The sequence below is a fragment of the Pungitius pungitius genome, chromosome 21 (assembly GCF_949316345.1).
Source record: "Pungitius pungitius chromosome 21, fPunPun2.1, whole genome shotgun sequence".
Lineage (NCBI taxonomy): Eukaryota > Metazoa > Chordata > Actinopteri > Perciformes > Gasterosteidae > Pungitius > Pungitius pungitius.
The window spans coordinates 16,001,315-16,017,192 of NC_084920.1; the positions used below are offsets into that span (position 1 = coordinate 16,001,315).

The 15,878-nt window shown below is 45.9% G+C and overlaps 1 protein-coding gene across 1 annotated transcript; it reads left to right on the forward strand.

Annotated features, from left to right (window-relative positions):
- Positions 1-932: 932 nt before the first annotated feature.
- Positions 933-15,060, forward strand: fmnl1b (formin-like 1b). Its single transcript, XM_037462939.2, has 27 exons — positions 933-1,297; positions 3,269-3,352; positions 3,659-3,742; positions 7,386-7,459; positions 7,911-7,994; positions 8,084-8,212; positions 8,440-8,524; positions 8,711-8,787; positions 8,883-8,976; positions 9,689-9,763; positions 9,995-10,105; positions 10,184-10,333; positions 10,497-10,598; positions 10,811-11,045; positions 11,273-11,425; positions 11,622-11,746; positions 11,862-12,064; positions 12,131-12,365; positions 12,690-12,758; positions 12,902-12,982; positions 13,068-13,197; positions 13,297-13,460; positions 13,552-13,653; positions 13,735-13,818; positions 14,055-14,169; positions 14,543-14,622; positions 14,946-15,060. The coding sequence occupies exons 1-27, from the start codon at positions 1,166-1,168 to the stop codon at positions 14,949-14,951; spliced, it is 3,063 nt and encodes a 1,020-aa protein (XP_037318836.2). The 5' UTR covers positions 933-1,165; the 3' UTR covers positions 14,952-15,060.
- Positions 15,061-15,878: the final 818 nt, after the last annotated feature.

Genomic DNA, 15,878 nt, shown 5'->3' on the forward strand with positions numbered 1-15,878 from the left:
TGAACCAGTCTGCTTACTGACCTTCTATAAGAGACATAGACATCAATCACTAAATGAAACCATCAGAGATGTGTTCTATTTCTATATAGTTCTTTTTAATGCTCATCATTGGTGCCACAGAGTCTGATTCTGTCGAAATCAGATGATTCAGAATGAACGTGTGTGTGTCTGTGTTCATGCCCATAAATGAACAAGTCACACAGTGTTAAAGTGTATTTATTGGAGCTCTCCTGACCGGAAGAGATATCAGACGTTACAATATTAAAGCTGTTTATTTCTTCATTTCGAAGGTGTATAAATATAACATTTTAAAGTTGTTTGTATCCTGACTTTTTATGTCTGTCATGAGATGCTGGTGCACTTTAATTTGATCTTTCTTTCCTAACTAACCCATAGCTTTAGATTACTAACCCATAGCATATATTTTATTATATTTTCATCACTGCACTACATTGTCTGCCGTCCTGCACCAACCGCCAAGTCAAAGTCCAACGTATGTCTGACACATGATGACAATAAACGATTCCTGATATACATGGATGCACTAGGACCCAGAGAGCTGCTCCCTGACAGGCCTCTCTCTCTTTCTCTCTCTCTCTCTCTCTCTCTCTCTCTCACACAGAAACACAAGCTGCTGGAGCGCTGCCTGTCCCGTACTCTACTCTGGACATAGGGATCAAAGAGACTCCCAGCATCCTGCAGCAGATGGGCCTGGGGGGTCTTTCAAAGACCACCACCACCACCTGAGGCTCATCAGCAGAGACCGCTGCACAGTAAGCAGTGAGGAGGGGAAACCCAGAAGTCTTCTGCTGTTTTATCCTGTTTGTGCTTCTCTTTGCAGCCCCCCCCCCTCCCCTCCCACCTCCCTTTCGGCCAGCTGTCACTCGGCCTGTCACCCTCAGGATATCCCCTTGCCCTCTCTCTAGGGTTTCATAATGCATCGGGATCTCATTCAGAGGCACGTGTGGATTTCACCTGTTTGCTTTATCCTGTTCGAGAACATGGACGTGTACTGAGCGGTGCTGGAGTTGATAGACCGGGGGTCATGGAAGGAGCCAAAGGTCATGGGGCCACAGCCTCAAACTATCAATAAATAGATAAAAATCCCTTTTAGCTGAGGCAGGTTTTTGGAGAGTATTTCCTTGTATCTGTTGTATTTGCGACCATGGGAAACGCAGCAGGGAACCTGGAGCTTCCTCAGGGGAAGGAGGGCTCCACAGGACCCCCGAGACAAATGGGGATCAAACTACCGATGCCAACCGAGGAGGAACTGGAGCAACGCTTCAGCGAAGTGCTGGTGAGTCGCAAATAGAGCAGCAGACAAACGCGGTGCAAAGAAAACAAAGAATTCTGAATATGTTAGAAATGTGCAGGTCCTTAATGCGGGCTTAGCCCAGTGCCAGGTACACAAGGCCTCTGTGGAAAGAGCCATAAGAGCTCCTTTATGCTGAAGCTTACTGCAGCATTAGGCTCATTGCAGAGGAATGACTGAACAGGGGATTGTTTAATGTTTAACAAAAGGTGCAGATAAACTTTTTTCTGAAATCTTTTACTTGCTTTATGAAGATGTATATGATATGTTTTAGAGAAGGTCATATATTAAAGAGATGTGCACTTTGGGTCTACTCCGTATAAGCCTCCAAGGCCCACAGACTGTATAAGAAGTGGACGTTGTCATGGTGACGCCACTCATTGCTTCGTTGACTGATGAATGAAACCTGATTAAGGTTGTTACATCACGGACGTATAGAATTCTATGAAGGGCTTGAACAGTAAAAGGCAAACTAACTTCCTTCTGGTCAACAGTTGGTGTTTATGGCTTTTATTGTAAAAGGTGAGAACAGAAGGAGAGGATCCCCCTTAAATGTGACAAATGTTTTAAAATACTTGTGTATTCCTGACTACTGCTTCATTGAAGCATGAAGCAATAAAGTTAAGTTTATAAAGTTAACATACTCTTTTTCTTAAATGGACCCTCTGAGAAGAGTTTATTTTGTGGAGTCAGAGCATAAAGAGGTGGGGTCAGAGCACAATGGGGTGGAGTCAGAGCAGAAAGGGGTGGGGTCAGAGCAGCTATGTTCAATATGCGTCCGGGTGGCTCGCTGCAGGACGGGCCGCATTCCTCCCGTCTGGGCCTCCGTGTCGCTGAGGTGCATGATGGGACGCGGCGTTGAGCTGATGTGAGGTTTGTTGTCAGAATTGATCAATCAAAACCAATCAAAAGAGTATTTTGTATTTGCTTCGTCGCTTTGGTCATTCGGACCCACACGCCGACCTTTTCACGATTCCCAAAGTGAAAAACATTTTGCAGGGAAGAAGAAGCGAGTCTTTTAGGTCGCAATGATAATAAATTGTACTCGTATTGTTTATGAGCATCACTCGTATTGTGATGGATTTCTCTAATGAAGTTGCAGAGAATCAATAGCAGAGCACCAGAATCCTGTCAGTGCTGCGCTGTGTGGGACACATCCCCCCCCCCCCCCCCCCTCCCCACACCTTGTGCTTTACATAACACTTTGCATATTCTCCATGAGGGGATGCGGCAGTGGGTGTAAATGTAAATACACATCTGTGGATTTGTTTACTGGATTTACAGACAGGACGTTTGTTGATGAGCTGATCCAAAGATAAGGGATGTTTAACTGAAACATACTTTGTGAAGCCAGATGACCAACCAGCCACACGCTGCCCTCGGGTCACTTCTGCTTCCACAGAAACCGGTTGTCACGCTCAAAATGCTGAACTATGCAGAACATCCGTCACAGACCAACTGGTGACGTCACCATGACTACGGCACCATACATTGACACACAATTAGTGAGGGACTTATTCCAATGTGGTTTTTAAGGTTGTTTGTGTGAAGGCCACTTCAATCTGCATGATGATGCAGGGTTTTATAATCCTGGAGCTCACTGAGCTACAGGTTCTCAAGTCGAGAAGGTTGATGTGAGTGACGAGTCTCAGCCAGCGGAAGATAAAGATGAATCTCAACAACTCAGAAACAAAGAGTTTCTGCTTCTTTTGTGACTGATGAGATTATCTGACCGGTTCTCTTCTACTTTTCATTTTTGTGAAAAATATTTTTAGAATAGCATTCAGTGCAAGAGATGATTTCGAGATGATTTAACATCACGGAGGAATAATTAGGATTTGCTCTCTGGAATCCAGCAGGTCAAACACAACCAGCCCGTATTGATCCTGATCCCCATTGATCTGCTGCACTATGTGGTGCAGACCGATGGGACTGATTCTGCCTCTGTGTTTTCAGAGCACGATGAATCTTCCTCCAGACAAGGTGGAGATCCTCAGTCACTACGACAGCGAGAAGAAGTGGGATCTGATCTGTGACCAGGTGGGAGTCAGCGTGACGTCGCTCTGGTTATGAAAAAAACATTAACAAATGGGACAACCAATGGCAGGGTGGGCCGATCGATGCCATCAATACGGTGACTAACGGCTCGTTACCGTGGTAACGACAGAGAGGACGCAGGTCATATTTAATGTAAAAAGTAGAATGATGCTGCAAGCTGCTTGAGATCAAACTCATTTGCATAAAGGACGCGCCTGTGTGTGTGTGTGTGTGTGTGTGTGTGTGTGTGTGTGTGTGTGTGTGTGTGTGTGTGTGTGTGCGCGCGCGCGCACTTCTCTGCTGCTTCAGGAGCGGTTTCAAGTGAAGAATCCCCCATCGGCGTATCTGGAGAAGCTGAAGAGCCACCTGGATCACGGGGGGGTCGGACGGAAGGTGAATGATACACAGACCCACTCTCTCATACACAGACACACACAGACACACAGAGACGCACACACAGAACTGTGTCCTTCAGTCTTTTTCGTTCATTCCTGTTCTCATGCCAGTTAATTAAATCAGAATCTAAGTACGTGACACAAAGAAGGACCATTACAGTTATGAAAATAGAGAACATGAAAAGCATCATTAAGTTATTCCTCATTTCTACACTCAGTTTTCTCTTGAATTTATAAATATAGCGTTTTTACTAGGGCCGGGACTTTAATGCGTTAATTACGATTAATTAATTACAATTTGAATTAAGATGAATTAATTACACAAAAAATAACACATTAAACATTTTTTACGCATTTTTACACTTATTTTTTGCACCGCGGAACGTTTCTCACTGGATGAGTTTCGGGGGGACCGATTATACTGGAGCACCAACTAGCGTCCATGACTTCAGACAACAACAAACCACAGTGAACATGAACGAAGAAGCTGACGAGACCGTGTCGGGTGGCCCCGTGAATGGGAAATCTTCTTATAATAAACACATGGATGGAAGCGTCGATAAGAGCGTGGTTGTGTGCAAGCTGTGCAACAAGGAATTCACATCGAGCCTCAAGTATCACCTCAACGCAACACAATTAGCAGCTAGCGTGGACGTACAAGGACCCACACCCAACCCACACTGCACCAGAGGACTGGTTTAAGGACCAGGGTAACTAAGTCCACGTCTGAAAAAATAACCAATGTTCTGAATGTACTTGAAAGTATTGGTCTACTTAAAAAAACATAGTTTACAGAAGGTCTACTTACCTATAGGCTACCTGAATTTCTGAAAGTACTATATTTCTAAATATGCTATTTCTACACTTGTCTGCTGGAATTGGTTGAACAAAAATAAAAATCGATGGTCAAATATTTATGCAATTAAAATGTGATTAATTTTGATTAATTAATTACAAAGCCTAATTAGATTTTATATATTATATATATATATTGACCTTACATATATTTTTTATAATAATTTTTTAGCTATTATTTAAAAAAAATCTTTTCTTTTTGACCCTACATATTTTGACTTTTTTCACAATATTTTTTTTCCCATGACATGACTGGAATGATCTTAGATGGAGCAACCTACACGTCCCTGTCACTAATGCCAAATGCCCCAAATTTCTGTACTTTAAACCTTATCTGGGTTCAACCCTCAAGGGACATGGTGGCTCTTCCTAAATCCTTTTTTCGTTTTGGGTAACTGACATTTATAAAAAATCCTAATGGGATATTGCCCCAGAGACGGATTGGTGCATCTTGGAGGATCAACCATGCTATTCATCCTTCCTGCATTGGTAAAGGCACAAGTGAGTTGAATTTGAATGTAACAGAATTGGAGGGTGGATGCACTAAAAAGGGTAAACAAATCTACACCCTGTGCCAGACTGTCCGTTTAAGGTTGTCCACAGGATGCCCTGAAGTAGACAAACATGTGATTGTCTTGAAAAATGCCCTCAGAGGCTGTAATAAGTTTCATGTCAATGTGACCACTGAATGAGACACATCTGCTCATCTTTACTTCTCTCCCTTTTACCCATCTCAGCATGACATCAGCTCGTCCTGGGTTACTCGGGACTCGAGGGCAATGACTTGAGACTTGCTTGTGACTTGCCTAACAGTGACTTGTTCCCACCTCTGCTATGTAGCATGGCTAATAAGTGCTAAAAGGCTAAAGCAAAGCAATTAACATCAAATTCAATTCAGTAGCAAAAGATTCTTCATCATTCTTGACAATGCCATCATAACTCAAGTGAACGCGCCTTGTGTTTCTGCATAACCCCTAGGGTTCACTTCTCCGAAACAACCGTGGGGACAATGCCCCCACTACTACCTCCGCGGCAGTGTGCTCAAGACTTGGCACGAGCGGGATTTGAACCCACTGGCGGTGCGCACAGAGGCTTCTGGGCTCTAGCTTGCACCCCTACACTACCAGTCCTGGTCACATTTTACCAACTTTGATTCTCCTATTTAACCTTGAACATGTGAGTTAAACCTCAAAAGTCTTTTTAAATGCTATTTCCACATCTGGGCTTGAACCCAGAACCTTCAAGTGCAGTGCAGGGGCTTATGTCAGCAGCTCTTCCACTGTGCTACTTCACCACACACTAACCAATTCTTTGTTTGTTGTATTTAACCTTGAGATTGCTACTCAAACCTGAAGTAAAGCTAAAGGCTCAAACCCAAGACTGGGCTTGAACCCACAACCTTCAAGTGCAGTGCAGGGGCTTGTGGCAGCAGCTCTTCCACTGTGCTACTTCACCACACACTAACCAATTCTTTGTTTGTTGTATTTAACCTTGAGATTGCTACTCAAACCTGAAGTAAAGCTAAAGGCTCAAACCCAAGACTGGGCTTGAACCCACAACCTTCAAGTGCAGTGCAGGGGCTTGTGGCAGCAGCTCTTCCACTGTGCTACTTCACCACACACTAACCAATTCTTTGTTTGTTGTATTTAACCTTGAGATTGCTACTCAAACCTGAAGTAAAGCTAAAGGCTCAAACCCAAGACTGGGCTTGAACCCACAACCTTCAAGTGCAGTGCAGGGGCTTGTGGCAGCAGCTCTTCCACTGTGCTACTTCACCACATACTAACCAACCCTTTGTTTGTTGTATTTAACCTTGAGATTGCTACTCAAACCTGAAGTAAAGCTAAAGGCTCAAACCCAAGACTGGGCTTGAACCCACAACCTTCAAGTGCAGGGGCTTGTGGCAGCAGCTCTTCCACTGTGCTACTTCACCACATACTAACCAACCCTTTGTTTGTTGTATTTAACCTTGAGATTGCTACTCAAACCTGAAGTAAAGCCAAAGGCTCAAACCCAAGACTGGGCTTGAACCCACAACCTATAGAGTAAGGACAGTAGCTCCTCAGCTCTTGTGCTGCACTACCTCACCATGGACCAATTACATTTTTGTTTCTCGTATTTAACCTTGAGACTGCTACTCAAACTTCAAAACTCTTTCAAAGCAGATGAGATGTCTGCATGAAGGGGCATGAACCCACAACCTCAGACACCAGGTTGGAGCCTGCAGCCCTTCAGTTGTTCCCTTGTGCTATTCAAGCACATGCCTCATTGTGTCCGTTTCTCATATTAGACCTTGGGATTGTTTACTAAACCTCAAAACTGTTTGAAAGTTTACAGTTTGAAGCCCTGACTGCAACCAAACCCTCCTTCTGAGAGAGCAGGTTTGAACTGAGGATCCTGCACACTTCAGCCCTCCTGCTATCTCCCTGCACTGTTCCACCACACACCTGTTGATGCTTTTGAATCCAACCTCAATTCTCATAGATTCTCAGGCTGGAATCCACAACACAACACACTTGTCTGCTGGAATTGGTTGAACAAAAATAAAAATCCATGTGAAAAAAATTACTTCTCACTGTTCTCAGGTCAAATATTTATGCAATTAAAATGCGATTAATTTCAATTAATTAATTACAAAGCCTCTAATTAGATTAATATTTTTAATCGAGTCCCGGCCCTAGTTTTTACAGAAGCTGTGTTTATTGCTTGTTTCACTTGCAGGAGTTTTCTCTTTTTTATGTGATTGCTTCCTACATTTCGATGACTGACTTTACATCTTCTGTCAGTTTAAGAGACGCGTCCAGGAATCCACGCAGGTCCTCAGAGAGCTGGAGATCTCCCTGAGGACCAACTACATCGGGTGAGTCTCCCTCCGATCCTCAAGGGCTCTCTGGTTATACGAGAGATTTTCAAGCTTCTGAAGCACATTTGATTTAAAGTAATGTTTGTCTGGGTTTCAACACAATAAATCTGAGCAGCAAATCAATTTAGAACCTTAAATAAAAAAAGTTTGTGCCTTTAAAACGTTTTAACAGAGTAAAACAATTAGACATTTGTGGATACAATATATTAAAAATATATACAATATAAATATATTATTTTATATAATACAAAATGTTATTTTTCATACATGAGACTTATAGGATAACCGTAAATCAAGATAAAAGATGAAAAGCCTTAAATTATGAAGACAATTTTATTTTATAAAAAAGGAAGAAAAAAAACAATAAGGTAAAAAAAAAGAATAGTAAGAATAATTGTGCCTGACCACATTTTAAATAACACTTGCTGTTCCAACTCTGATCTTTCAGTTGGGCTCAGGAGTTCCTGAACGAGGAGAACCACGGCTTGGACGTCCTGGTGGACTATCTGTCCTTCGCCCACAGTGCCGTCACGTAGGTATCACCGCCATCAGATTACCACCCTCTGTCCAGGGAGCCTGTCCAGGCTTCGTGTGAGTGATCTCTGATCACGTAACCCGCAGGTACGAGGCGGACGCCTTGGAGGACGGCACGCCGCCCGCCGACAAGAAGTCCGTGGAGGATCTGAGCAGAAGTGCCAGTAACTCACCGACTCACAGCGGCTCCAAGGCCAGCAAGGCCTTCACAGTGAGGTGAGTCCCATAGACGTCTATGAGGAAATGACTCTACTTCTGTGTAGTGACCAGCAGGGGGCGACTCCTACTTCTCTCCTGATTCATTCCCTCAGTAAACATGAGTTTATGGTCTCTAGTTTCAAGTCTTCTTCATACAGCATGATGTTCATATTTAGAAGACGTAGGGACACCAGAGGCGTGAGCGCAGCGCACCTCACCTGCTGATTCCACTCTCTTCCAAACAGGAAGGGGAGGAGCTCCCGGGTGTCGGGTCAGCGTGACGATGTTCACCTGTGCATCATGTGTCTACGTGCCATAATGAATTATCAGGTAATTAAAGACACCTAGCAGCCTTTTAAGGAACAAGGTTACCATCAGGAAAAAGGATGAAGTTATTCTGTGATTATGAAAAAATGGGTGAAAAGTAAGTCTTTATGTAGAAAATCTGTGTGTGTGTGTGTGTGTGTGTGTGTGTGTGTGTGTGTGTGTGTGTGTGTGTGTGTGTGTGTGTGTCAGTCTGGGTTCAACCAGGTGATGAAGCATCCCCACTGTGTCAACGAGATCACGCTCAGCCTCAACAACAGAAACCCCAGGTGCCTCCATTTCACGGCTTCAACAAAAACATCTACTTGATCAAGTAGATCATCATTTTATATATATGTGTGTGTGTGTATAATATGTTCCTCAGGACGAAGGCGTTGGTGCTGGAGCTGCTGGCCGCCGTATGTCTGGTGAGAGGAGGCCATTACATCATCCTCTCCGCCTTCGACAGCTTCAAAGAGGTTTTTAAACTTTAAAGGCTTTTTATTAGCGCATCTCATTTCGCATCATTAGCACATTTAGCTTTTAGCACTTTGTGAATCAGAGCCGTTCGTCAGAGTTGACGGGACGACTCCGTCCACATTTGCCTTTTGATCTAAAATGGTGAGAAGCTTAACATAGAGGTGGTGTTACTGTCAAAGCCCCCACATTCCAGTCCTCCTCTCATGCACCCCCACCTTCCCCCCTGTCCGTCAGCTGCTCGGCCCAGTTGTCCCGCCTGAGGAGGCGTAGATATGTGAAGCGCTTGTTGAGTGACCTCTGACCTGTCGTCTGAGGAAGGAGCAACTGTCGCCTCGGGATCAGAGAGGAGACCTGAACCAGGAGGGTCTATTATTAGTGCTGCGAGTCCCGCATGAGCCGCATGGCGCAGCTCACTGCAGACGCACTTCAGAGGGTTGTTGATTAAAGGAAAGGTTTCAGTCAAATGTTTATCGTTGAGCCATTTTTAATTGAATTCTGATGTGTTGGATGTGGGGTGGAAGGCGATTTGGTCACATGTTTGCTGATATAAAGCGGTGTGTGTGTGTGTGTGTGTCCACGTTGAGACACACAAGGTTTCTGTAATCCGATCTTGAGGGACTTCACACAAAACCATTAAAAATGAGGTTATTCATCATCTTAGTTTCACTCTTCCTGCTTTGATCTGAAGGGTTTTTTATTGTTTTTTCCCAGGTGTGTGGAGAGAGAAGTCGGTTTGAGAAGCTCATGGAGTATTTTGGCCACGAAGACAACAACATTGACTTCATGGTACAGCTTCTATATCTTTATCTCTCCCCTCATTACCAACTAATGTAACAAAGCTGTTGTTGTGATACTCATTCTGGCCACAAGAGGCAAAGTGCAGCATTACCTCATCTTGTAAATAGGACTAATTCATTCATGTCTTGCTCCTGGTGAGTTTTAATTATCTTCATCTTACCTCCTCAAAGTATATTTATTATGTGCTGGCAATGCGCCTTCCTCCTGTGCGTCCTCCAGGTGGCGTGCATGCAGTTCATCAACATCGTGGTCCACTCGGTGGAAAACATGAACTTCAGGGTCCACCTCCAGTACGAGTTCACTCAGCACGGGCTGGACGATTTGCTCGAGGCAAGTGTGACCTTTGACCCTTTTAAGTCACTTTTGGAGAAGACGTTTTATTCTTCTTCTTCTTCTTTGGACGTGCAGAGGTTAAAGTTCACGGAGAGCGACCGGCTGCTGGTGCAGATCCAGGCCTACCTGGACAATGTGTTCGATGTGGGCGCTCTGCTGGAGGACGCCGAGACCAAGAACGCTCTGCTGGAGCACATGGAAGAGCTGCAGGAGCACAACACACTGGTAGACACACACACACACACACACACACACACACACACACACACACACACACACACACACACACACACACACACACACACACACACACACACACACACACACACACACACACACACACACACACTGAGCATGGAGGGAGTCACAGCACATCGATTTGTCTCAGCTAAGCTCCAGGCTGCAGGAGAGCGAGAGGGAGGCCGCGCAGAAAGCGTCCCAGATGGAGAAGAAGCTCCTCCAGGCCACCAAGACGGCGGAGCTCCTGAAGGTAGAGACCCAGAGATGCTCTTTGTACTTCACGGGGTTCAGTTTTCAGATCTTCGGGCATCTTGGTGTGCTTCATGGGCCTGGAGCCCCCCCCCCTGGTGGACAGTAGGGAGAATGCAGCTTGGTGCACCATCTACCCGCATCGTTCATAGTGAGAACATAACGCCGTGTCACAGGATGTGCTTATTAACGCATGCAGGCTGTTCCTCGCAGGAGAGCCTCCAGGAATCCCGCCTCCAGGTGACTCTCCTGCAGCAGCGAGAGAGGGAGAGAGAGCTGCAACGTGAGCGGGAGAGAGAGGGGGAGATGGAGAGGGATCGATCCACCGAGGCCCTGAGGGAGCTGGAGGTCAAAGTTCAGGCTCTGGTGGAGCGGGGCCTGCTCCGACTGGATCGATCCTCCTCGGGACACCTGGACGTCCAGGTGGTCCAGGCAGAGACGCAGAAAGGTCCGAGTGTGGTCCGCTGTGAGAGGCTGGTTCTGTTAGAACTTAATATATCTGTATTTCTGTAAAGGAGCTTCGATATCTGTGAAACAAAATATCTTGAAGCTCTAATTTAAGTCAAGTGTCATTTTTCAAACGTTCTGCAGCCATGTAACTCCATAAAGAGGTGGAAGCGTCTTTGTTAAATACATCAAGGTGTCCCACAGACCGCGACGTGTCTCTCTGTGCAGAGACGAGCAGTGAATCCAGGGACGAAGGCGACTCGGGTAAGAAGCAGGAGGCGTGTCCTCTCCCCCCTGCGGTGGTGCAAGCTCCTCCACCACCACCTCCTCCTCCGCCTCCTCCTCCTCCAGCGGCTCCACCTTCATCAGGAGAAGGGACTGGTACGCTGGTTTGTTATAAGCCTCACGCCAAATTCTCAGACTTTATATGCGAAGGTGCTATTCATAGAGAACAATTAAAACGTCATGAAGCCATAACGATCAAAGCAACATTAAGGAAAGGTATGAAGGAAGGTATGAAGGAAGGTAAGAAGGAAAGGCCCGGAACACGAAGCAGAGTTTTCTTTTTCTTCTCCAGGTCTCAAGAAGAAGAAGCCGATTCAAACCAAGTACCAGATGCCGCTGTTGAACTGGCAGCCGCTGAAGTCCAACCAGGTGGCAGGTACCATCTTCAGCGAGCTGGACGACGACCAAGTTCTCCAGGTTTGACCTCTGACCTTTAAACCCATTAAACTCTTCATATTCATATTTTATAACACACAACTACATCCGTTCTGACCCCACCCTTTGCACCCGCTCTCTCCTTCATCCTTTTCAGGAGCTGGACATGGCGACTTTTGAGGAGCAGTTCAAGACCAAGGCCCAGTCGGCCCCCGTGGAGCCGGGGACTCTGAAGATGAAGCCGGTCCACAAGCCCCCCAGCCGGGTGTCTCTGATGGAGCCCAACAGGGCCAAGAACCTGGCCATCACACTGCGCAAGGAAGGAGTGGCCGCCTCCGACATCTGCTGCGCCATCGAGACGTAAGGACCCGGCGACCGGTGTCATGTGACCCGTGGGTGACATCGCTGACCCGCCCTTCCTCACAGGTACAACCTGAGAGCTCTAAGCCTGGACTTCCTGGAGCTGCTGGAGCGCTTCATCCCCTCGGAGTACGAGACCAAGCTGATCCACGGCTACGAGTGTGAGGGCAGGCCCCTGGACGAGCTCGCCGAGGAGGACCGCTTCATGCTGCGCTTCAGCAAGATCCCGCGGCTCCGCCAGCGAATCAGAACGCTTACCTTCATGGGCAACTTCCCCGAGAGCGTGCAGCTGATCCAGCCGGTGGGTTCACTTCCTGTTGCAAACATCAGACTTTATTTGTTTACTTGGATCCTCTTTAGCTTCCACAAGGTGATCACTGTTCTTCCTCCTCGTGTACAGGATGAATAAATTAAACAATAGACAACAGTGACCAACAAAATGAATGTTAAAGACAGAAAATAAATAACCATCAGAAAGAACAAATTTATTGTTAATGATGACATTGAAATACTACTCACTTTAACCTGCTGCTGGCTTCAATATGTTTATATATATATATATATGAAATACATGGTGGTGTTTTATTTACATAATTATCCGAATAAATTCATCTCTTTCTGGCAGCAACTAAACGCCATCATCGCCGCCTCCATGTCGATTAAATCCTCCGGCAAGCTGAAGAAAATCCTCGAGGTGAGAACACAAGACATCTGTCACATGAGTTTATTTCATGTCTATATAACATCAGTTAAAGACTTTATATATATATATATTATATTAAAAAAAAAACCTTCTACTGGTGGTTACTTGTGATTTGGCTTCTGTGTCTCCAATAGATCATCTTGGCATTTGGGAACTTCATGAACAGCAGCAAGCGAGGAGCCGCGTACGGCTTCCGCCTGCAGAGCTTGGACCTGGTGAGTAGAAGTTTGTGTCCCTCACTCGGACCTCCTGAGGACAGGCGTGACCTCAGTGTCCCTTGTGTTTGTGTCCCTCACTCAGCTGTTGGACATCAAGTCTACGGACCGGAAACAGACGCTGCTTCACTTCATGGTGGGCGTCGTGCAGGAGAAGTACCCCGAGGTCCGCTGCTTCTTCAGCGAGCTGCACTTCCTGGAGAAGGCGGCGCAGGGTGAGCGTGGGAGGGGGCGTGGCCACGTGCGCAGGTATTAACATACGTACGTGCGTCCAATGAGGAGTTCTGAAACCAACCGCCCTGCGTCTCCGGCAGTCTCCCTGGACAGCGTCCTGCAGGACGTTGGCGCTCTGGAGCGCGGCATGGAGGTCACCAGGAGGGAGTCCTCGGTGGAAGGAGACAGCCCCGTGCTGCAGGACTTCCTCAGCAGGAACGCCGCGCCGCTTCGCTCGCTCGCCGCCGACGGAAGAACCGCCCAGGTTCGATGAGCATTCTGTATTTAAATATATATTATGCATGTGTTTCTATTCTCGCCGACACAAAGCTGAAGACTCTCTCCTTGTTTCTCAGGATGTTTACGACTCGGCCGTGGAGTACTTCGGGGAGAACTCCAAGACGACGCCGCCCTCAGTCTTCTTCCCGGTTTTTGTCAGGTTCATCCGGGCGTACCAGGTCAGATGTTCCTCCGCCCGTCGGTTCCTGGCTTGGATGAAGCCACGCAGTTCGCTGGTTAAAGAGCTTTTTGTCCGACAGCAAGCGGAGCTGGAGAACGAGCAGAGGATGAAGGTCCCGAGCGCTGAAGCTCCATCAACTCCACCCGAAGTCACGGGCAAAAGGGTAACGTCTTTAAAGCGTCCTGCAAACAGCTGATAGACACGTCCCTCTTGTTCTGTGCTCAGAGACACTCCCCCTCTAGTCCACAGGGGGGCGCCGAAAGGACGTTTCTGTAGTAGCTTTAACTCAATTTGTATTTCCTTCCCTCTTCAATAGTTTGACCCACTTTAAGGTACGTTTTTGGGACATAGAAATAAGCTGTAACCTCTGACCTCCTAACCCTGGCCTGATGGTTTCAGGTCGGTGCGGCGTCCAGACCGCCTCAGACGGATCTGATAGCGGAGCTGAAGAGGAGGCAGGTGTCTCCCCTGGTGAGGGAGGGCAAGGACGGAGCCATCGAGGACATCATCACAGGTAGCCGCCGCCCCCCCCCCCCCCCCCCCCCCCCCACCGGAGACTCCGCCCACTACACCTCAGCTTTATATTCACTCTATTATTTCTGTCCCTTTTCCTCTTTATTTTCCACCTTAAAGGAATCGCTCACTATTATTGAGCTGTTTGTCGGAGGGGGAGCGGTTTCCATCAGTTTCATGCTATGCTAAGCTATGCTAAGCTATGCTAACCATCCCCAAAGAAAGCGGAGAATGATTCCTTAAAATCAAGCTGAAAATGTTCCTTCACTCCTTTCTGTTCTCTGAGGCTTAACGCTTTTATTTTTCCGTCCTCTCTTCACATTTGTCTCTCGTCTCCACGGTCCCTCTGTCCCTCGTCTCTCTTGTGTCTCCAGCTCTTAAGTCTGTGCCCTTCACAGCTCGCTCTGCCAAACGTTCCTCGCGGCTCTTCTGCGACTCGGTCTTCAGTGACGAGGTGACCCCCCCCTTGTGGTTCTGTGTTTCTCTCTCAAAGCTCCTGCAGCTAACTTAACCTTCATCTTTACCTTTAGGATGTTTGTTAACATTTTACAACTTTAGTCTCACAATATCAGATTTTCTGCTCTGATCAGTTTTGAAATGACAGCTTAATCGTGAGGGTTTTTGTAACATTTTGACATTGTTTTATGTCCTTTTGTACGTTAAGAGTTGATGTCATTACTTCCTCTTCAGCCACACTCATACATTGTGTTATTAGTACTTTATGTCTAAGGTATCGTAACATTACGGCACAAGTTTTCCCCCCTTGGTGTGTTTAAGATTTAAGGAATCAGCCGTACAGACGGACGGACGGAGGCAGACGAAGCTTCAAATGGACACCAGGACAACAGCTGCACGTGTCCTCAGACATCTCCCTCTGAGGACACCACCGGGCTCTTTGGAGGTCAAAGGTCAAACCACGTTTGACAGCGAGGCGTCGCTCAGATCTGCATCAAGAGGGTCGAATTAATACTGCGTCCAACGCATTAAAATCAGAAAATCCCATGAATTATTTTGATAGTTTTCTCAAAAAATACTCTAGATTTTATTTTAAATAGAACGTCTTAATTACCACAGTTCATCTTTCTCAAAGATTTAGGCTGAAGATTTGTAATATAATTAAATACTGAAGTGTAAGAATGAGTAACTTTCCTTCTGCATTTTCAACAAATAAAGCATTTTATACCATTATTCATTGTAATGTTTATGATGGATTATTTCATATTTGGTTCTAACTTCTCCAGCAGCAGGTGTGAGGTGTTTTTTTTAGATAATTCCGATGGAGGGGGGACATCTCGTGGAGAGGAAGCAACGACTGGAACTTCTGTGAAACGAGTGAGTGGACGTTAATAATAGAGAATACTTCATGAATGCTCCATGTGGATTACGCAGCCACTATGCTGATAATCAATACATTTTAATTTCTCAAGTGATGGTTCCAGAATTCAATCTTTTCTTAGTCCAAAACCAGAAGATTTAATCTTGATTGCATGAAGACTAAAGCATTACAAATGATGCTTGAGACATCCATCGCGTATAAGAGGTCACTTTATTGTCACAAAATCACAACGAAGTAACAAAAGCAGCAACTTTTTTTCATCTGTCTTTTGATTGGTTGATTTTTCTCACACGAAGCAGCAACTTTCACTTTCCGTACATCGAGTCGCGCCGTGTGCTTATTTTTTTTGCTTCGTTTAGTTGGTCTTTAGTAAG

Coding starts and splice junctions, on each gene's coding strand:
- fmnl1b (XM_037462939.2), top strand. CDS start 1,166: ATGGGAAACGCAGCAGGGAACCTGGAGCTTCCTCAGGGGAAGGAGGGC. Junction 3,743..7,385: donor ACGGGGGGGTCGGACGGAAG/GTGAATGATACA, acceptor ATCTTCTGTCAG/TTTAAGAGACGCGTCCAGGA. Junction 11,046..11,272: donor CCAGGCAGAGACGCAGAAAG/GTCCGAGTGTGG, acceptor CTCTCTGTGCAG/AGACGAGCAGTGAATCCAGG.